Genomic DNA, 22,802 nt, shown 5'->3' on the forward strand with positions numbered 1-22,802 from the left:
ATTAAACCCAGCTTTGACTGATCACATTTTATTTTCACACAAGACCACATATCTCGATAGTGATAACGGTTGATGACAGTTTAAGAGTTAGGGTACACACAATTAATTGCAAAACAGCTCGTCTTCAGAGTCTCCATCCGCCATCAATGATGTGTTCAGTTCCTGTCACATAGGCTGACTGTGAAATGAGAGTATACATTTGAATTGACTTCATTAAGCACTAGGAATAAAATGTTTCAAATGATTGTTATATTAAAGGGGAACAACATACCTCATCTGAGGCCAAGTATACACACAGATGGGCCACTTCCTCAGCAGTGCACATTCTGCCAGTCTTCTGTCTGGCAAGGAAGTCCTTTAGGGCCTGTAGGACAATAATTAACAGAAATATATTTTAATTCATACTCAACAACTGAAGAATTTCAAGGTAGGGTATTGGGACCTTGTATGGCCTAAAATCCGCCAAAATCTAACATGTTTTTTTGCTCTCACGATTTAAAGATGCAGTCCGCTATTCTAATCCAATACACTTTTTTGTCAAATTCAGCTAATTGCTCCTCATGGTCCTCTAGCTGCCTGTTCAGTGTTTGCGGTAAAGAAACCGGACTACACAGTCCTGGCTCTGTAAATTGAAACAAACACAGTGTCTCAGACGGAGCCATAAACAATCCCAGCCAATCAACACACATGCTTCAGGAGCATGGACTGGAAGGGAGTAATTTGACTGGCAGTTGAGCACAAATATCAACAACCTTTCACAAACCAAAACCAAATCGCAGACTGCATCTTTTATAGCAGCAAAGGCAAAAACCAAAGTAAATCGATGCTAACTGGAGGAATCTGCTCACAAAGGTTGTCATGATATTTATACTCTGTTGTCTGACTGTGTGGCTATCAGGATATGCTATATCACCTCTGTGTGACAGTTCCGAAAGGGAACGTTAACCTAAGTAATGACATTGACTCATGGCAGAGGCAAATACCTGCTCAGGATTGGGTCTGGCTTGGATTCTGTCCCTCAACGATGGTGTGTCCACAGTTCCTATGACCACAAAAGATACAAAATTGCTAAACTGCCTCTATATGCATAAGGTCATCTATGTCATTAGTTTGTTTTCATCCATCTCAGGTTTACACAAAGGTTGTCAGGTTTACAAAAACACGTTATAGGGAGAATTTAAAGATTACGCTATAATCAAATTGCAAGTTAATTAGTCAACACAACTAACTGAATCGGTAACTGTAGTAACACTACTACTACTACTACTACTACTAATAATAATAATAATAATAATTATGAGACACCTACCAGGGCAGACACAGTTGCAGCGAATGCCTTTGTCAATAAAGTCTGCAGCCACAGATTTGGTAAGTCCAATGACTGCCGCCTTAGAGGTGCTGTAGACGCATCTGTCCACTACACCTGAATTTTAGACATTAACGTGTTGAGCAAGAGAATGAGGACACGTGTGACCAAATGAAGGAGTAAGTTGAGTGTATCTAAGTTTGTAATTCTTTGAAAGTACAAACATATATTGTAAAATATCATATGTCAGAATGTCACATTGACTTCATTACAGTCTCAAATCGATAGTCCATTACATTTCAAAGGACCTGCTCAGCAGAGAAATACCTTTGATACTGGAGGCCACCGATGCCATGTTAATAATATTTCCTGATTTCTGGGCAAGCATCTGAATTCAAGTAGAAAATAATGACAATGAGGGTCATGAATGAACAATAAGAATATTGCATCAGAATAAAAATATTTTAAAAGTGAGCTATCCTTCAGCAGTTTGTTAATTTACCATTTTCATTAACCATAACATTTACCAACTCTTACAGAAAACATGTAAGGGGTGCTAAGAACAACAACAGTCTTGAGGCAATTTGGTCAGTGTTATGGTCTAGAGGGATTAGGTGTTAACCCCTACATGTCAAGGCTCATCTCAGTACTTAATCCAGGAATCCGGATGGGGGCATGTCTGTTCATTACTAGTCCAATGTTGCTCTTATTTATAAAACCACTGAACATAAGAGTGGAGAGAAATAGGGCAGCATGTGTTCTCTGATAATCCTCTGAAGGAGGGATACTTGCAGGTCAAGGTCACCTTGGGCAGGAAGGCCTTAATCATCAGGAACATACTGCGGAGGTTCACATTCATTGTAAAGTCCCAATCTTTCTCCTCAGTGTCCAGAATAGAGCCATGATGGACATAGCTGAATGGACAGAGGAGTGAATGGTTAGTTTGAAACAAGAGAAAGGAACTGTGGTAATTATAAACTTTATCTAAGAGACACACTGACTGTTATTGAGACCTGTAGACCCACAGAGAACAATGGTAGAGTTCAAAAGATGATAAATATTAGGTTTGGACATACAAATAACATACACTAAAATAGAGAAATTGTGATTGCAAAAAACTGGGACGGTATTTCCAATATAAACCAATTCATGATTGTATAACTCTGCAGTGTTTATTTTGACAGCCTAAGATGTCATATCATTTATCTGTCTATGTTAGTAATTTGTATGAATAACAATGTTCCTCTTGGCAGGACTAAAGGTAGCCAAGTTAAGTTACCCAGCAACATTGAACAGCACATCCACACGATCAAGCTCCTTAGCAAGAGCCTCAACTTGGTCTCTCCGGGTTACATCAACAACCTTGGTCCTAATTCCTTAATGAAACAGAAATTGTATGAATGAATGAATGAATGAATGAATGAATGAATGAATGAATGAATGAATGAATGAATGAATGAATTAATTAATTAATTAACAATAATTAAAATCACATGAGATTGAGGATGTGCAGAGAATCCTGAAAAACTGATCACTTTTGTGTACATAGTGGGTCGTGCAAAGATTTGCATCTTCATTAATGAGATTAGCATCTGAGTAGTAAAAGACGCGTGCGAGCACACACACGTACACACACGTACACACACACAAACGCGTGCATGCGCACGCACACACACACACACACACACACACACACACATACATACACCCCTCCAAGTGTTTACTTACAAAAGGAAGACTGTTGATAAGAAGGAATATATCAATGACACCATACAATACAGGTCACTGTAAATTTAGATACTTAAGCAATACTGAATTCCATAACAATCACTTTATATTAAGATAAACAAATTAGGCCTAGCTCTGTCATTGTCAGTAGGGTTATGTCACTTCATATACACTCTTTTGAATTCAAACTATATAACTCACAAATGAAGTATAACAAAATATATTTAACACTGTGTTAATTCTGTATTGCATTACTGTCATGTCAAAAAGCTATTACTGTTCTGATATTCTTCTATTGTACACGTACCACGTACCATGAAGAGAGTACAACAATTTGAACAATATATAGAGCTTGTCCATAAATATTAGATTGTTGTCCATTAGATGGCAGCAGCAAACCACAATGAAAGGGACCATACCTGGAACACCATTAAGTTCTTTCAGCTTTTCTTCGTTGATATCAGTAGCAACTACTTGTGCTCCCTCCTTAGCAAAGGCCTGGAATCGCATTTCAGTTTTGATTACTTCTATAGACATGTATTTTCCCGATAGTCCTTTTTCCTCTCTTTTCTAAACACAAGTATGGTCAGCCAAATAATGCAGTAACATTTGTAATACACCATAGTCAGCCTTTTAATTAATTGATCACTTTTGGAAACAATACCATTCATTGCTTTTTTCGTCTCTTTGGGTCTCCTTTGCACACTGATCTTACCTGTTCTAAGATAATGGTTGAAAAGAACTGATCCTACTTTGCCCAATTTCAGTTGAAAGAACCATATTCACAGTATGTTTTGAGAAGGAATGTCCTTTGCAACAGACAAGCCGCCATGTTCACACAAATGCCACAGAAACAACTGTTGGTGTTAAAGGTACAGTTTGTTTGTATTGTGGGGAACCAAACTTTATGTTTACTGTATTTAAACATAAAATTATGTAATTCTGAGGGCATGATTAACAGTGATAACCCTGGCTTTAAATGTGTCTGAAATATTGTATTCTACAGAGCTGACAATGAGGGAAACAAACACTTCTAGCCTACACTGTGTGCAATTAACATGCTCACATAGAGAACACCGGTTCAGAAGTTTCTGCTGCATGACTGACCTTTGCCTAGGAAATGGCCAGGTTTTACACCTGCAGTGTGTTAGTCGTAAAAGGAAGCTTACTATGGCTGAGGCCCTGCCAATCCCCTGCGCTGCAGCAGACAGAACGATCACTTTTCCATCCAGGCGTCCCATGACAAATCCCCTTTTCTTCATTTTAAGCATTTTCAGGGTAGAAAAAAAGATTACGGTTATTCCAGCTTTCATGTAGGCCTATGTTTACCACATTTAAACTAATATCGCTTACTACAAATGTATGCCATTTATTGACAACCACAGACCTTGCACCTACACCAAAACATCAAGACATCAGAATATGTTATTGACTGTGATTATGCTGCATGTAATGTTCAGTCTAAAAAATTGTATACTCATGATTAATACTAGTTTGCGACAAAGTTCACTTTACCAGGATTAATCGGAATTTCGCGCAATCTAGGCTAATCTCTGCAACAATGCATCTCATTGAGATATCACACAGCCTATAGCAGCGCATTCACCTTACACCGTAGGCACACACGAATAGTCCACTGTAGGCCTACACCACGTTACCAAAGAAAACACAAGAAAAACACGTTTAACAGGCAACTCAATAATTTGTTCAGAATATGCAAACTGTATTTACAATCAATCAAGTCTCCCCCAAAACATAATCATTTGTTGATTATGAGATGACTCACTTTATCGACTTTTCAATACCGAGACACTTTCTAAGTCACATGATACGCGAGGGGCGGAACATCACGTTGTGCATTTCTCACGATTCTATTGGATAGCTAAGCAAAGTTCTCTCACTTTCATAAGCGGAAGTAAAGCAGCTCATCACGTGAAAGCAGCAGATAAACCATATATATATCACCATTGACATAGATCCCACCTAAATTATCTGGCACTAGGAAATACCCGGACATACCACAATTGAAAACATGACTCTGAAAGAATATGTGGGAATATGATGAAATTGGAGCAAAAATAATTTGATATGTTAGTGGTTCGCTTAGTGTTTTAAATGCTGCCAACCTGTAACCTTTCCTCATAAACCAAACAGCAATCCTCTCTGCTGTTTATGAGATGTATATATTCGGGTCGCAGTTGGGTACAATAATGAGTTATTTGTATTTATTTGATTTCTTAGACTATGTTTTTTTTTCTGATTATAGTCATTGTTTACACAAGCTCCATATAAATAACTGTTAGTGGTAAAGGTAAAGTCCGCTATTCTAATCCAATACACTTTTTGTCAAATTCAGCTAATTGCTCCTCATGGTCCTGTAGCTGTCCACTCATTCTGTATTAAATATGTTCATATACAGTCTTGGCTATGTAAATGGGAATCGTAGCGGCTAAGACTGAGCCATAAAGAATTTCTGCTAATCAATATGTTGCTTCAGGAGAACAGAAGGGAGGTGCAAGGTCTGACATTTCTCACTTCTGTTCCTGCTATAGTGGTAGGTAAGAAGATATGGGTGTAATTTGACTGGCTAATGAGCTCAAATATTAACAATGATCAACAAGATCTTTAGCACAGTCTACATAATGAATTGGGCTACACTGGGCAGGTGTAACTAAACTATAGGTTTGATTCCATCCACCTATTGCTGCTGCTCAGCTTTTTCTATGTATTTGGTGTTGGTTGGTTACCCTACAAATCAATGAAGCAGATTGAACAGATGAGAGATTGAACCTTTTTTTTGACTCCAGTTAAAATTATAGTTGAGGTATTTAGCAGACCCTTTTCTCCAAAGTGACTTCCAAAACATTAGAAACAATGTAAACAAAAACCGTAAAAACAACTATGAGAAAAGTAACTAATAAGCACAATGAAAGTAATATTGACGATCATTTAAAAGTATAACCATCAATTATTAATATACTACTAATGATAATAATAACAATAATAATAATACCAAAACTATGATTATATTTATAAAGTATGCCTCAAACAAATTAGCTGTTTGAGTGTACCAAGGCTGGAACAGACATAGGACATTCCACCACCGAGGTACCACAAACAAAAAGTGCCTTGACTGCCTTGCTGCCTAGAAAATCCAAAGATAACAGACGCTCATCAGAGGAGCGCAGTGGTCAAGAAGGGGAATAGAGCTGATTCACAGCATTTAAATAGGCTGGTGCTGATCCAGTGGCTATCCTATAGGCAAGAGTGAGAGAAGAAGTTATGTACCATATTGTGTGAAATAGGATCTGATCTTCCGAATATTATAGAGTGTGAACCGACACAATCTTGAGACAGAAGCTACATGCCCAGAGAAAGTCATAACCTCCAAGTGCAGATTCGTGCAGTTTTAGTTGGGGTCAGTGAAGATGAACCAAGTTGGATATTAATATTTTGTGGGATATCCAGATTGACTTGGAATACCAGGAGCTCAGTTTTTGAAAGATTGAGCTGAAGGTAAGGTGAGCTGAAGGTGAGGTCCCTCATCCGAACTGAAATATCACTGAGACATGCAGAAACTCGAGACAATATTGTGGAGTCATCCGGGGGGAAGGACAAGAACAGTTGAGTGTCATCTGCATTACAGAAGAACCCATGGGAACAGATGATCTGACCTAAAAATGTGGTGTAAATAGACAATAGGAGGGGTCCAAGTACCACAGTACACCAGTGGAGAGTTGGTGAGATTTTCACACCAAGTGAGTGCTTTCCACAAAATTCCCAATTAGGACACCATAGAGAGGTGTCATGATTCACTGTGACAAAATCAACCACAACACTTTGGATTTTTGAGGACGGTCACTAAAAGGAGCTTCAAAGGAGTTGTCTGAGGCTGCTGACTACTCGGGTAAACTATGTGAATTAACCTGTGTAACCTGAGCATGGAGGGGGATGGATCCCAGATGCCAAACTGCACTGTTGAGCCTTCTGGAGGAGTCGAAGAAAGAGATGAAGGAAGGTGCACTTCACAAACCAAGGGAAATGCTCACAAAGGCATATTTGCTGTTGTTGTTAAAGCAGCAATACAGAGTTTTGTTGCAAAACCAATAAGCTAACTACCTAAAAGGCATGCAAAAACCTTGCAAACACCACCAACAGCCCAGTTGACACTGATAGAAGCTTGCCACCACACAAACTGGTGTCTTTTGGCAGTTTACATTTACATTTAGTCATTTAGCTGACGCTTTTATCCAAAGCGACTTACATATGTACGACTTACAATGTATACACATTTAAAATTTACACTGATGGCACACTGCACAGTTTAACTGGCAATGTCATGTGTGAGAAAGCTTTCTTCCATTTTTGCAGGGTGTACCAGCCCGTTACACAGAACTACATAGGGCGAATCCTGGATGGCTAGTGGGGGAGACACAGGTCCTTCACATGACCATATGCTGTCAAAATCAATTTGAGGATGGTACCAAAACTAGTTGCCTATAAAACAATATCTCAAAAAGTGTCAAATTGTTGCATAGTGTTACTTTAAGTGCTTCAAAATAGGTTTGGCTTTTACAACCAAATGTGTTTTTGTCAGGAGTATGCATTTCCTCTGGTAAATGTAGTAGTAGCAGATATAAATAAATGGAAAATACACTTTTTACCAAACACGCATGAACACAGATGCCAATAGATTGACCAGCAAAAATGAGCTCTTCTGTATGAGCGGTTCTATGTTATTTTTCAAGGAGACATATTTCATTACAATAGAAAGACATGATTAAAATGAGCTACCACAGGCCACTGCAGACGGGACAAGGAATGCAGAGCATAGGCATCTTTCATCTTTCAGAGCAGAGTGAAGGATGGGGCCACAGTGCTCAATTAGCACTCTCCCATTTTATCATCTGTCAAGGTAATGAACATTTCATCTGCTTTTACATTACAGGGAAATCCATAGCATTGACACAGGAGTGTGCCATGCTATTGATTCATTGCAAATCAGTTTGTGTGGTGCAGTGGCGGCGCCAGAGATTTTTTTTCTGCAGGTGCTATGGGGGTGCTCGGCGTTTTACCGAGGGTGCTATGAAATTAGGGTGATAGCATATGTGTCACATGGTTCTCTACTACAACACCTCCCCATCATATTGTCATATCTGTTTACATGTTTGCTCTCTGAAGCGTCTTTGTGGTCCATGAAAAGCGCCATACAAATCGATCGTATTATTATTATCATTAGGCTGCTTCCGACGGACGCGCACATAGCCGTGTTCCTCTGCGACGGTCACTGACAAAATGCATGCAGCATGTTATAGATTCCGCAATCCCAAATACTTCACTTACTTCAGTGGGGGTTAAAGTTGGCGCCAGATGACCACCAGGTCACCACTACCATGTCTGACAAATTAAACTAAACATAAATAGTTCAATACATTCTAAACTAAAGAGGGCAAATTAGAATAGCAGATAGAATGAACTAAAACAGTCAAAGAGCCAGAAATGCTTTCAAAAAGTATATATTATTTCAGGTCACAATCAATAAAACCATAGAAGCTTATGTATACCTGGCTAGCACAGACAGACTGCTCGTCCTAGGCTAGAATCTCTGATTTTTTAAGGCGGATCCAGAAAAATCCCCAAAAGAGACCGCATTCATTAATGTTACACATCTAACAAGACCGTTCCACCTTAAATCTTAAACGGTGTAAAGATGCAGGCCCCTTTTAAAAGTGAATGAAACAAAACAGTAGGCACTCAAAACCACAATAATCAGAGCTAGATCATTGTATCATTGTACAATAAAACTCTTAAAGAACAGGCAAAAATGCAAACAAAACTATGCTGGAAAAGCCATAAGCAAAACCAAAATCCGGGCAAGCCAGCAGACCAGGTGTAGCATGGCTAGCACCCTCAGTAGAGGTGTAGAGTTGATCTCTTTGACCACGACGTTCCTCTTCTTCTAAATCAGATTCAGATACCCCTTGCATTTTTTCTCCTTCTTCAACGTCACATGATTCTTTTACTCGTGGAATTTTGGGTATCAAAAACCGATCCATTATTGTGAAATTGTTGATACTACCGCTTGACTTTGGCTTTGACAGTGCACTAGCTCTCTTTCTCCTTCAATCGTCAGGAAACGTCAACGTTCACGCATGCGACGTGTCTGTGTCGTGCTACGTGAACAATCTGTTATTATTTTCTTTTGTGATTGAAATATTATTATCACACAATAAATTAAATTAAGAACGCAGAATGAAATTAAATAACAATAATAAATAAACCATTATTTTCTTGGGGGTGCTATGGGGGTGCTATGGCTAATCCAGGGGGAGCTATAGCACCCCCTAGCCCCCCCCCTGGCGCCGCCCCTGGTGTGGTGTCCAAATTCAAGCAATTAGGCTATTTAAAAAAACAAGATTGCATCTAAGAACTGTTCAACATGGTGGTACTCAGCAATGTTTGCAAAGGAGTCACTGTTCAGATGGAGGTAAATGATGCCTGCACTCCAGGCAGAGCCAGGAGGAAACACTTAGAATTAGAATTAGAATTAGAATTAGAAAATTGAAGGTTGTTTTACTAAAACATACATGCATATGTTAGGGATGTGTTTGCGTTTTTATGTATCCACAGAAGACACAACTACAAAAAAGATATCAGGAATTTCTTCAGTTTTTTATAGATGGGAAAGATTCTTCAGGTCTCTAAAAGAGATTATTAAAATTCCAGTATCCCAGTATGGTACTTCCCAAAATGTAATCATAAAATTAGCTTTAATCCTAATCATAAAAAGACAGACACTTCCCAAGATATGACATAGATGAAAATGAAGTGTCAGTGCTAACTGTTCTGCTGTTTCCTGAGGGAATTAATGAATTAATGAATCTAGCTATTTTCATCTAGCGTTGTTTGGGATTTCATATGTGAAATGGACTACTGTTAACTGTCGCCAGGGGGTAGAATTACGCATTGGCAAGCACAAGCACAACAGCAGTATTACTGTAACAACATTGGCTCCCATTCCCACATGACACCAATACGGCATATTAACATCAACATAACGTTTTTCACGTTTTTGTGGGAATGCACAAATAATATTTACAGTTACCAGGGATTAACTTGTTGCTTTAAGAATTATTTTCAACGGACACAGCAACTTAACTACCAGAAAAAAAATCAGGATATTCTTACTGTTCCCCTTAAGTGATACCTTTGTTGAAAAGTTTCCTGGAATTATCGTCATTGGTATGTAATTCTGGCTATGATAATACAGTGGGGAAAATAAGTATTTGAACCCCTGCCGATTTCGCAAGTTTGGCCACTTGCAAAGAAATGTGTGATCTATAATTGTAATGGTAGGTGTATTTTAACAGTGAGAAATAGCATATCAACAAACAAATCCAGAAAACTGCATTTTATAACATTTATGACTTTATTTGTATTTGATGCAGAAAATAAGTATTTGAACCCCCAAGCAAACAGCAACAATTCTGGCTCCCAATGACCAGTTATGTGCCCAAGAAGCACACAGATTAGTCCTCATTAGGCCTAACAAGGTACACCTGATCTCAACTGGTGACGTGTATAAAAGAAACCTGTCCAAAGAATCATACTTCACACCTTCAACCTCACCACCATGGGCAAGACCAAAGAGTTGACCAAGGACGTCAGAGATAAGATTGTAGACCTGCACAAGGCTGGAATGGGTTACAAAACCATCGGCAAGCAGCTTGGTGAGAAGCAGACAACTATTGGTGCGATTATTCGTAAATGGAAGCAACACCAAACAACTGTCAATCGCTCTAGGTCTGGGGCTCCATGCAAGATATCCCCTTGAATATCCCCAGAATAACCCCAGAACTACAAAGGGGGAGCTTGTGAATGATCTCAAGGCAGCTGGGACCACAGTCACCAAGAAAACCATTGGCAACACACTACGCCGTAATGGTTTGAAGTACTGCAGCACTCGCAAGGTCCCCCTGCTCAAGGAAGCACATGTACAGGGCCGTCTGAAGTTTGCCAATGAACACTTAAATGATTCTAAGGAGGATTGGGAGATAGGATGTGGTCAGATGAGACCAAAATCAAGCTCTTTGGCATCAACTTGACTTGCCGCGTTTGGAGGGGGAAGAATACTAAATATGACACCATCCCCACCGTCAAGCATGGAGGTGGAAACATTATGCTATGGGGCTGTTTCTCTGCCAAGGGTACAGGATGACTCCACTGCATCGAGGGGACTATGGATGGGGCCATGTAATGTGTAATATTGGGCTTGAACCTCATTCCCTCATTCCCTCCCATTGAAAACGCAACCTTAAGGATTTGGAGAGGATCTGCAAAGAGGAGTGGACCAAAATCCCTCCTGAGATGTGTGTAAACCTGGTGGCCAACTACAAGAAAAGTCTGACGTCTGTGCTTGCCAACAAGGGTTATTCCACCAAGTACTAAGTCATGTTTTGCTATGGGTTCAAATACTTATTTTCTGCATCAAATGCAAATTGAGTCATAAATGTTATAAGATGCAGTTTTCTGGATTTTTTTGTTGATATTCTGTTTCTCACTGTTAAAATACACCTACTATTACAATTATAGATCACACATTTCTTTGCAAGTGGCCAAACTTGCGAAATCGGCAGGGGTTCAAATACTTATTTTCCCCACTGTATATGTTCTTGGCTGTCAATAAATCTGGAGGCAATAGGACTTTCAAAAAGGACTTTTAAAGGAGTTTTAAAAATAGCAGACCAAGTGGTATACTGGATCTTGAAATTTGAATTTCAATGATCTATGACTGTAATGAGCAGTGATTTGTGACAATCAGTCGGAACCATTGCAGCATACCAACAATTGTTATTCATTGTGTGATAGGCAGCTAACAACACAAAAAACACAGGGTGCTTATCAGTGGTGGACATGGAAAATAAATAATTGAACTGAAATATTGAGCAGTGATTACAAAGACCAAGACGAACCAACAAGAGAAAATGAAAAAGTAATACAGAGATATGCCAAAGCTTCACTTTTCACCAGGCAACACATAGCTTTCACTTAGCACAATGTTCAAATGCCCTTTTTAATCAAACCATAGAAACACTTTTCCAACATTTTGTGAGAAACGCATTAAAGTAAAAAAAAAAAAGCCTAAAACCATTTTTGCACCAGCAGGATAAATACAAACATATGTTCAGAATATAACACAAAAGCGAAACATACACGAAACGTCATATTACATATCAGACACATGGGTAACAGCTGCTGACTTTTCTACGTGTGTGTGCAGAGGAACGTTTATTTCATGTAGGCCAATCTAATTGTGCTCAGAAGATGGTGTAAAGGTCTGTCTCCACTTTATATGATCTTTCTTTAACCAGCCTCCTAACTGTTACCTCTTCTTCTTGTTGGGTTATTATGTGGTACCAACACAACTCTGCCGTTCAATTCTAATGCAGCAACTGTTCCATTTAGAGAAGTAAGTGCCTTCTTTTGCAACCATTCTCTTTGCTAGTCCCTCCTAGCTCCTATTCAATGTCCCCCTGTTTTGTTCTGGCTTTGGAGCCGCTTATCTGTGGACAAGAGAGCAAACATGAGCCCAGATTGCAATATACAGTCATGTACTCAGACACCAGCACTTACTGAGGCTTGGGTCATTCCAGAGAACACAACCACACCAACTGGTCTTTAAGTGAAATTCATGTTCTTCCACACTTTTCTCTGATCTGGGGAGGGAGGGAGGGAGGGAGGGGAGGTTTTACTCGTAATAGAAATCCGCCCCTCTTGTTTTTCTCAACAATTGTACCTCTTTTGAGATACCAATGCAATCATGGTTATCACTCCTGTGTCAGTCCACCTGGTTGTCATAAAATGGTCCACTAGGTCAGCGGTACTCTCTGGAGGATGGCGGCGCTTTGACAAGTTTGACTTTGAACATTCATTTAGGTGTAACCGTGAACAGCGCGTACCAGCGTCGGAAATACACGAGGGCAAAGGGCAAAACTGCCCCTAAGAAATATAATTTTGCCCCTGATATCACTAGGAGAGGGGCAAAAAATGCCCCCATAATTTCCTCTAATAATAATTGAATGAACTTGTCAAAAACATCGTAGCCTATATGACCCGGTCCAGTTCCCATAAAATGTTTTAGATTTTCGCCTTGACTGATGTTGCGTGTGCGTGAAGAACCGAACGTTCTAACAAAAGTTATAAATGGAGCGCTTCTTAATCAGACCTGTGACTGGAGTGTGAGGAGAAATGAGGATCAGCAAACACAGTCTCCGTCACCATCTCAGGTTCCAAAAGATAACATTTTCATTCGAAAAATGGAAGCTAGATTGGCTTGGGGTGGAAGATGACGACGACGAGAAAAAGACGCAATTTTTTAAGGCATTTTTTTAAGGCATGTCAGATTTGTGGACAACGAGTTGCCAACTCGTTGTCAATCCAGCACAGGCACACTGACTTCATCAAGGGCAGCTAAAACATAAAGAAATACATGACCTTTTGTCACCAGGCGCCAAGCAACACGCCATCGCCTACGGTGAATGATAACTAGTAATAATATATATTTTTTTTATTTAGTTTGGTGTAGCTAGTTAAACGTCAGCTAGTTAAACGTTAGTTAGCTAACGTTAGCTAGCTCTGATAGTGCGTTAGCTACAAAGGCTTGCTTGCAAGCTAACTAGTCCTATCTGTATTTCCTGTACTATGGTAGGTACATGATTAAAGGAAACAAAAAAAAATCAATAAATATAATAAGCTATTATTATAAAAAAGAAAGACAAAACTTATAATAGTTAATAGTTACAATAAAAATGTAATGATAACAATAAATAACCACAAAGAAATAAGAATACAATTGAATATGATTGTCTGATTTATGTTTTCTGTTTGTTTTTTGTTCAAAAAATCTAAGAAAACACTTTTGTAGAGTACTGCTTAATAGTCTTATTATTGCCTTTTGATGACAATCCCCATATACTTTAAGCCTAAATAAGTATGTTTTATTAGTTTGAACATAGTTAAATGTTATTTCACAAGTTTCAAAAAGTGCCCCCAATTTTATTTTAAATGCCCCTGGATTTCAGTCTGTGGGGGCAAAAATTGCCCCCTAAAAAATATGTAAATTTCCTACCCTGGCGGGTACAGAGTGAACACCCATCCCCCCTCCTCCCAGACGTGCTATTTTCCATGGGTTTTGTGTCTGAAAGTGCGGGTTGGATTCCAATTCATCACACCCAAGTCTTTCTAACGCTTTTTACTTAATTGTTGTCTTTTAACAGGTCTTCGCTTGTAGTAGGAGAGTGATTGAATGAATGATAACAACAAGCAAGAAGGGATTTAAAATAAGTGACATGTATTCTTATGGCCCATCACACAGACAGACAGGAACAGTGCACAGACAGGCCCATCACACAGACAGACAGGAGCAGTACAGAAACAGGACCATCACACAGAGAAAAGTGAGATCAGGCTCAGGGTCATCCACTGGCAGTCTGTGCTGACACAGAGAACAGGTGCCAGACATGCTCAAATATGATACAATTATTTAAGGAGCCAAAAGCCCTCCCCATAAAATAAGATGAATACGATCTATGGGAAGGATCCACAATGGGTCTGATATGATAAATATAAGTATTGCTGTGTATTAAACAAACAACACACACAGAATGTAACATGTCAGTGTTATTCTTTTGGGATATCACTCTGGTTTTGCTGTTGCTGTTATTGCTGCTGGCAAATAAACCATTTTTGCATTAAACTTAAGCTTTCTTTGGACATGAATTCTGAAGCCTCCAGCCCTTACATTAGAAGACTTTTCAGTAAAAAGATAGCACTCTCCTCATTTGTTGCTGACGAGGCTCCAGGCCCTCCATGCTCACATCATCTTTACAGCCCCTGGCCTAGCCTACAGACAAGCTCAAGACCACCTCTAATCCCTGACTCACTGACATGAGGCATAACGTCAACACCCTTTCCTGAGTTTGCAGCCATTAGTGGCAAAATGTCCATGCTAGACTGATGCACTCTTCTAACTAACAGTACATCACCCTTAGCATTCAACCATTCCGCTGATGTACTGAAGTTGTTGTGAACGCCTAGCGTTCCAAAAGACACGACAAGGGTGTTTCGGCAATCCAGGTCCATTTATTAACTCTTAAACTTACAAACTCAGGTAGTCAAACATAACAGAAAAGACATAAGCCCACAGGCTTGCACACAGAGTTACAGGAACCTCAACCTCAACCTCACCCTCACCCTCACCCTCACCCTCACCCTCTCCCTCACCCTCACCCTCACCCTCACCCTCTCCCTCTCCCTCTCCCTCTCAGCCCTGCTTCCCCACTGACTCTTTAAACCCTTGTGTCTTCTCTTGTTGCTGCTCAGTGCCAAACTAATCAAACAATTTGCACCTGAGCTTGCAATCAGTGGATGGCCCGACCTCCCTAGTCCCCAGGGCACCTCCCCAGGGTCCTAGAGCCTGCCCAGTATAGGCCTGGAAAGGGAATTCACTAACTTTTAAACCCCAAGAGCAGCTTGGGGTATCACATTGTCTACATGCTTCCTCTCCTCAGTCATCCTTACCACTATCCTCTCCAACTCCCTAGTCCTCTCTAATGACCCACAATCTTCTCACACACATTCACCTCTGACATTGTATATATCTTCAGTTTATCACTTACAGCAGTGGTCCCAAACTGTTCTCCAGGACATTCCCAGGGCTCCATGTGTAATTGGTGTCACAAAGACTCTCGACTTGTGCTCTCGGGTTCTGTAACTGGCACTCCTCTTGTGTCTATATGAGCAAACCCCCAGCTTCCATTCATCTGCTCTACACTTTCTTTTGTATTATTTCTACACAGATGACAGACAGCTGTATATGTCCTTTCTGTAAGGCAATCTTTATACTATGTATTTTGCAGTACTTTGTATTTTGGCATTTCACTTCAAGGGATCGCACTGTAGAAGTGTATCATAAATTGTTATGTAAGTGTGTTTTCCTTCAGGGAATAACTGTGTGGGGTATGGACATTTCTCATAATGAATGTGCTGCTAGGTCAATGTGACCATCAATGGTATTATAAGAGTAAATGTGTTGTACACATGTGACAGTTATTGGTATGGAGGGCACAAGGCCATGCTGAGGGGCTTGTTCTTCTTGGTATGTGGAATCCATCCTGTGGAAAGCACTGGAGCCTTTGTTTGGTCTGGGTGGGTTGCCAGCTTTGTGAGACCAGAACATGTAATATCCATATATTAGGTTGTGTGGTTCCTGTCTCCTAATATGGTTGTTTCCGGATTTATGCTGCTATGTGTATCTGTTTCTCTGTCTGATTTACACCTTTGTTGTGGTATAATTTTTATGGACATCCAGGGACACTTGAGAATATAAAAAAGAAAGAGAGGGAGAAAAAGAAGGATCTTTGTACCAGACTAAACAACACCTCTACTCCTGACTGCCTGGTGCCCAGAAAAAACTTAAGAGAATAATCTCTTATCTTAATTTAGGCACTCTAAACTTACTGAGAGATCCTGATCCAACAACATCCTGAAGTCAAATATTTTATTCAAAGATATTTTACATTTGTTTTCAGTTTGGGTTAGCTCAGTTAAGAAACATAACCCAATAGAAATACACTTGTCACAACCAGGACTACATCTTTGATTAAGAGGTGTCGGCCGAAATGTGACTTATAGACACCTCTGACAACCTGCTTACCATGGCAGTCTGCAGTTATGAAGTAGATATTTTATTTCAGACTGACAACTGCTGTGTTAATGAAGTGCAGACTTTGTTTCTGAGAGTTAGTGTACCACATCGTTTCAACTCAAGAGGGAGAAGGGCAGCATTTGAGACAGAGACCCTGGAATTAAAATCAGCCAAGGGTGGGCTCTGAGTGGTTTAAAGCTAGCGGATGTTATCAAGGCAAAAGGCTAGGGCCATTAGGTCTGCTTGATGAAACAGCGTGGAAGTGATTGAAATGCTTTGACAAAATGTAACGCATGTAGGGATGATTTGATGGGAATAAGTTTAAACACTTTGCATGATGATAATTGCAATTTATCATTTCTCATGGACCTGGCTCTGACATCAAAGTTCAACATTTCTGATCTAATCTACACTTTTGACAGGCAAACATTAAACAGTGAATGGAAGACATCACCCTAAAATCACCCTAATTCAATATTCAGCCTTGCGTGAGTGGTAATCCATAGTAGATTTGTTTTGTCTGTGAAACACAAGATACGTATATTAAATTATCATCTTTTCTTATTTTTCAAATTCAAATCTTGCCTTGGTGAATCTTAGAGACGATTCTCTCTCTCTCTCTCTCTCTCTCTCGCTCTCTTTCTCTCTCTCTCACACACACACACACACACACACACACACACACACACACACACACACACACACACACACGTGCGCACACACACAAAGGAAATTATGAAATCTAAATATGGTTGTCATGCAGTAGACAGTCATATAAGTGTTAACTCCAATTAAATCTTATGACTGATATTACCATGGAGTACATTCTGTACTCAGTGAAGAAGTTTTAAATCTAAGTCCTAAATCTAACCCCCAGAAATGTTTCAGCATTAATACTGTTGAAGGCTGTGTTGCATGGTTTATTAAGACACTGCATTTAAAATGTCTACATCTCACAGACAGTGAAAGAATCAGGCAAAATATGTCACATACACACACACACACACACACACCTATATATATATCTCAGCCAGTGCTCAGCCAGTGAATCACTTTTACATGAGTATTTGCAAATAACAAAACCCTTCCGGTACCAATTCCTTTCCCAACCTCTCAGCATTTGCATGTCTTCAAAAAAGGAAAAGGGTCAACACAATTGCTGGCACTGATACACAGGTGAGCCTGCACAGTGTCCTAATGGCAGGAGCCCACCACTTGAGACTGAAGTGGATGCTGAGTGAAGCAATGGAAACAAACAACTGCGTATGTCTTTTCACTCAGTTCTGCTCCCCTCTCTCCTGAGATGGCTCATCCGCACTGACTCATCTTCTACCGAGTGATACGAACATGCTGCTCTCTCTTCAGGGCCTCATTTGTTTTCCCTTGTCTCCCTGTCAACCATGTGGTTCTGACATTTTAATTTTTGCTCCCATAATCTGCAGAACTCAATTAACAACCGTATGGTGAAATGTAATTAATAACTTACCACACTGATCATGTAAAGGTTTATTGTCTTACAGCCACTGGGTCTTTTTGGTATATAACCGAATTATTCAGGGTTAATTATGTATTTGAATGTCATTTAAATATCAAGATAATCGGAGAGGCAGAATGTGATTGCTTCATTTGGACCTCTCTGTGTTGAATTATGATTAGCTGATAAATTACATTTATTAACAGTTTTTCAGGATCCAGCTGTTAGGCATTAATTACTCTCAAGCCAAACACACACACACACACACACACACACACACACACACACACACACACACACACACACACACACACACACACACACACACACAGAGGGAGGTTGGGGGGGAGGGTGTTTAAATTATCTCTCTCAATTGCAAAAAGTCTAAGTAATTAAATCATGAATTGATAAAAAAGCAAAGATGGGGCAAGAGTTCATATTAAAAGAAACAACAGACTCAAGCTAGATTATGAACACCTTCTGGCTGTCTTAGCTTCCAGTGCTGCACATTCTCATCCTTATGGGCTTGTACTGAGCCTGACATTTCGATGATGAAGCACAGTTCCCCCTATACCAGCTGTCAAAAGAACCGCCTGGTCTAGCACTGGTGACTACTCTAAAGACTACTTAAAAAGACAATAAAAGGAACATCTGCTGGCACTGGTTCCTTCGTGGTGTAACTACGATCAGATCCATGTCTGGCATTCTGCCTGGCATTCTTTCCATTCTGAATTTCTTTGTGTCTTTCTTAACAAGACTCTCCCACCCCTACACAGAGTGTCTGCAAATGAACCCACGCTTCCAAGCGGAAATGAAAACCAGCATGAGTGTGGCTGAAGTGCGTCACCAAAAGGGGACACTACACCATGCATTCACCAGGAGTCAAACATGCCGAATGCTGGCCATGTTGGTGTTGATATTAATGTAAGCTCTGTTACTCACCCAAAAACGCAATCAAAGACCATCTTACTAATATCCTACTTAATATTTGATGCCTTTAACTAGACGTTCCCACAATGTAACCAGCCATTCTAGGTACCTAACATAGTAAAAAACCAGCCGATTGGTAAGATACTCTAGTCTCAGGGTACACCCAGATCTACAGTATGTCTGCAGAGTGAGTAATCCTGCTCCATGCAGAAGTGATTGCTCATGATCTGTGGTATTCATAACTCTATGCAAATAAGAGTTTCATCTTGCAGAACCCACATTCTATTTTTCTATTTTATGTCAGTTATGGCCTTACTGGCAGAGATTAATGTTAGGAAAATGGTATCGCTCTATTTCTCTGAAGTGCAGTCCTGCAAGCATGCACGTCATGAGTTTGATAACGTGAGTAATGATTACAATGGAAAAGCTCTCAACACTGCATTATCTATGTGTTGATGCGTAGAGCCTCCCAGGCATGAAATCAACACAGAAGCCAGAAAACATTTAACTCCAACAGGCTTCTTATGTGCGCTGATGGAACTTAGATTTAATATAGTGGCATGAAATCTTACATTTGACTTGCAAAGTGCGAAATGGATGTAATTGGAAAGAGTGTTAAAGATATTGACTGAATAAACTGTTTCAATGTGCTCCAAAGGCATAAACAACAAAGCCATTTCCCGGTAGCATACTTAGCTTTGTCTTTCTGAAATTAAACCATTAGCATAATAATTACTGTGAACACAAACATATTCACCCCCATGGATGACATGATATTCTTTCAATGGAAACACGTCAAATGTATTATGCAACACAGCCCATGAGAGAGAGAGAGAGAGAGAGAGAGATAGATAGAGAGAGAGAGAGAGAGAGAGAGAGAGAGGTTTCATCAATTTCACACCAGTGGCGCAGGTCAGGAGTGGTGTGGAGTATTTGAACTGTAACCAAAGATATTATTTGTTTAATCAGCATGAAGAAGTTCAATTTTTTTTGTGATAAGATTGAAAATGGCAATATTTTTGTCCTGTCCCTACATGATTTGGGGGGGTCTGCAATAGTGACATAAGATAGATTGTATAGTATGAATAGTATAACAAAACATTTATTTCATGATGCTCTCCAGTCATACAGGACAGCAGCCCAGGGACGCACTCTCTTTGGAAGAACACACATGGACCTAGTTGATAGCTGGAAAAAAAAGAAAAAAATCAATTGAAATCTCAGATCTGAATCCCAATCATGACATGAAAAGAAGTCTCTGATGTTTGGTTTACTCTCTTTTCCCCCACTCACCTTACACTTCAGAGATGTCCCCCCCCCCCCCTTTTTTCTTTTCTTTTTCAGGAATAACAAGGTGTGTATGATATTTCAGTCCTTACCTCAATTTAAAATGTCAATCTGACTACTTTTGAAGTCTGAAATATTTATTGCAAGAGTGTGTAGTATTACGCTGCTATTAAAAGAGAGTGCTTCTAAAGACGAAACCCCCTTATGGTCCCTGAATTAGTCTTCAAAGGTTACATTCAGTGGATCAGCAGCATATGCTCTACACCACTGAATAAAATAGGACACATGGAGCTAAATTCACATTTCCCAGGGGCCAGTTGATGATTTCAGTGCAGTGACAACCTATTCCCCAACAGGCCTCCTGAGGGTTGCATGAGTACCTATTCTATCACGAACCGGCACTGGAAATGTCAAAGACATGATTGTGGAGAATAATCACTCCACGTCACACACCTCTCCAACTGTGTGCACACAAAGTGCTCTGCTGTTACTTCATTTTCCCAGCTGAGAACAGCTGAGGCTTGGCAGAGCTGGCAATAAACTGGCTGGAAAGAGAGAGGGAGAGACAAACATTTTTTAAACCGGCCCATTACATTCATCATTAATATGTTACTGAGACTGTGTTTGATGCACAAGGCGGATCATAGAACTCTCCTGCTAGGCCTCCTCGCTACATTAATAAACATGGCAGTTTTGTCAGATGCATTTGTAATACAGCTGTGGCTAATGGTGAGTGTTTAATGAGAAACGCCATCAATGCACTGAGAGCCCTGTGGTTCTGACATGTCAGGGAGCCACAATGAGATTTTTTATGGTGATGGTGGTTTGAGTTCAATCAGACTGCACCCACCACATGCCTTTTAAAATCGACTCCCCTCGTGGGGTCATTCGGGGTCATAAGAGGTTCCTCCCTGGGGCTTAGAAAATATAAATAAATATTCCGTGTCAAATTCGCAGCAAAAAACAAATACCCATCAGTGCCTAATGACATTGCCATTATACCACCGTGGTAGCACATGCAGGTTTTGTATTTGGACTGTAGAGTAATGATAACAGGGTAATATTGTGACGGTGAAATCCACCTCAAAAGTAATACAAGGACATCATTGCATTCCCCTTCGGGAAACACGCCCATGCACACACACACACACACACACACACACACACACACACACACACACACACACACACACACACACACACACACACACACACACACACACACACACACACACACACACACACACACACACAGGGACACACAGGCATCCCTCACACATCCCCCTACCATAGTTCTCCCATCCCAGAGTGCCCCATACGCTATCGTTTCATTAATCTCTGAGGTCCCTCGCACAGGGATCAGCTTATTGTCTGGGTCTCTCGTCGGTTCAAACCGAGCATGCCTCCAACGGCCCCACAGCAAGCCATCCAACTTCTGACAAAAAAGGTAGCAAAGTGAGACAGCAGTCACCCCACCCGGCCTTGAACCCAGGCCTCCAAGGTAATGAAGTGGCAGCCAAAGATCCAGGCCGAGGGACTGCTCTCTCTCTTAGCCACACGCGTCAATGTCATTCTCCTCATCACTGCACTGAAGCTCATCCTCCCTCTCCTCTGGTGGAAGAGCTAACACTGCCCATCTTCCATACACTTTCCCTCTTCCATACACAAATGATGCAGACATCTTCTAAGGATGAAAACAGTATGTGAAAGCTGACTATATAGTGAACAGAAACACAAAATACAGTTCACAGTTCCAATTACCATATAATCTGGACCATATTTCACAGATATTTGCAAACTGGTAAACATTAACCATACCTTCTGAGGGTCCAACATTTCTGAAATTACAAATATAAGTATAAATAATTTAATTAAAAATGTTATGTATGTAAATGTAAATATATTGTAGAATATCCCAGTGCTGTGTAAGCCTATAACATTCCAAACAGCAGAATGGACACAAATCAATTACATATGCTCTATGGCAACAGCTACATTAAACCTTTTTTTTTGTTGTTTTAATGGTAAACATTTATTTTTTTCTTACCACAGGTGGTGTTTAATTTCTTTTCTTAAAGAAAATTTGCCTAAATACTGAATAACACTTCAACAGCCGTCAGGTGGTGGCCTGTACTGCATCAATCCAAAGCCCAAGGAGGGGGTGAGGTTTAGCAACCAATAAGGTTGGGGGGGTGGGGGGTCCACTCCAAGACAAATGTTTTTACATTACACAGACTTTACTTCAACACTCTAGTGACAGTAACAACACATTCAGCATGCAGAGCTTGGATTTCTACAACAAATGCTTGTTTAATACAATTAATACATTACATAATATAGTAATGTCTGACTAATGTGATATCTTAGTATTG

The 22,802-nt window shown here is 40.0% G+C and overlaps 1 protein-coding gene across 2 annotated transcripts; it reads right to left on the bottom strand.

Annotated features, from left to right (window-relative positions):
* Positions 1–12: 12 nt before the first annotated feature.
* On the bottom strand, positions 13–5,962 carry bdh2 (3-hydroxybutyrate dehydrogenase, type 2). Of its 2 annotated transcripts, XM_012836924.3 has the most exons (11): positions 4,821–5,962; positions 4,641–4,678; positions 4,204–4,290; positions 3,454–3,532; positions 2,586–2,682; positions 2,112–2,220; positions 1,634–1,694; positions 1,310–1,423; positions 984–1,042; positions 272–364; positions 13–178 (listed from the first exon to the last, which is right to left on the bottom strand). In XM_012836924.3, the coding sequence occupies exons 3-11, from the start codon at positions 4,273–4,275 to the stop codon at positions 125–127; spliced, it is 738 nt and encodes a 245-aa protein (XP_012692378.1). In that variant the 5' UTR covers positions 4,276–4,290; positions 4,641–4,678; positions 4,821–5,962; the 3' UTR covers positions 13–124. The 2 variants fall into 2 exon arrangements, with proteins under 2 accessions (XP_012692378.1, XP_042558904.1); XM_042702970.1 differs by lacking the exons at positions 4,641–4,678; positions 4,821–5,962 and having other exon boundaries at positions 3,454–3,643; positions 4,204–4,277.
* Positions 5,963–22,802: the final 16,840 nt, after the last annotated feature.

Source organism: Clupea harengus, chromosome 22 (assembly GCF_900700415.2).
Source record: "Clupea harengus chromosome 22, Ch_v2.0.2, whole genome shotgun sequence".
Lineage (NCBI taxonomy): Eukaryota > Metazoa > Chordata > Actinopteri > Clupeiformes > Clupeidae > Clupea > Clupea harengus.

Excerpts from the sequence above, each read along its gene's own strand:
- bdh2 (XM_012836924.3), bottom strand. The coding sequence starts at position 4,275 with ATGGGACGCCTGGATGGAAAAGTGATCGTTCTGTCTGCTGCAGCGCAG. Across the intron at positions 3,533-4,203 it reads TTGGCAGGGCCTCAGCCATA|GCCTTTGCTAAGGAGGGAGC; the intron begins GTAAGCTTCCTT and ends ATGCGATTCCAG. Across the intron at positions 2,683-3,453 it reads AGAACTTAATGGTGTTCCAG|GAATTAGGACCAAGGTTGTT; the intron begins GTATGGTCCCTT and ends TGTTTCATTAAG.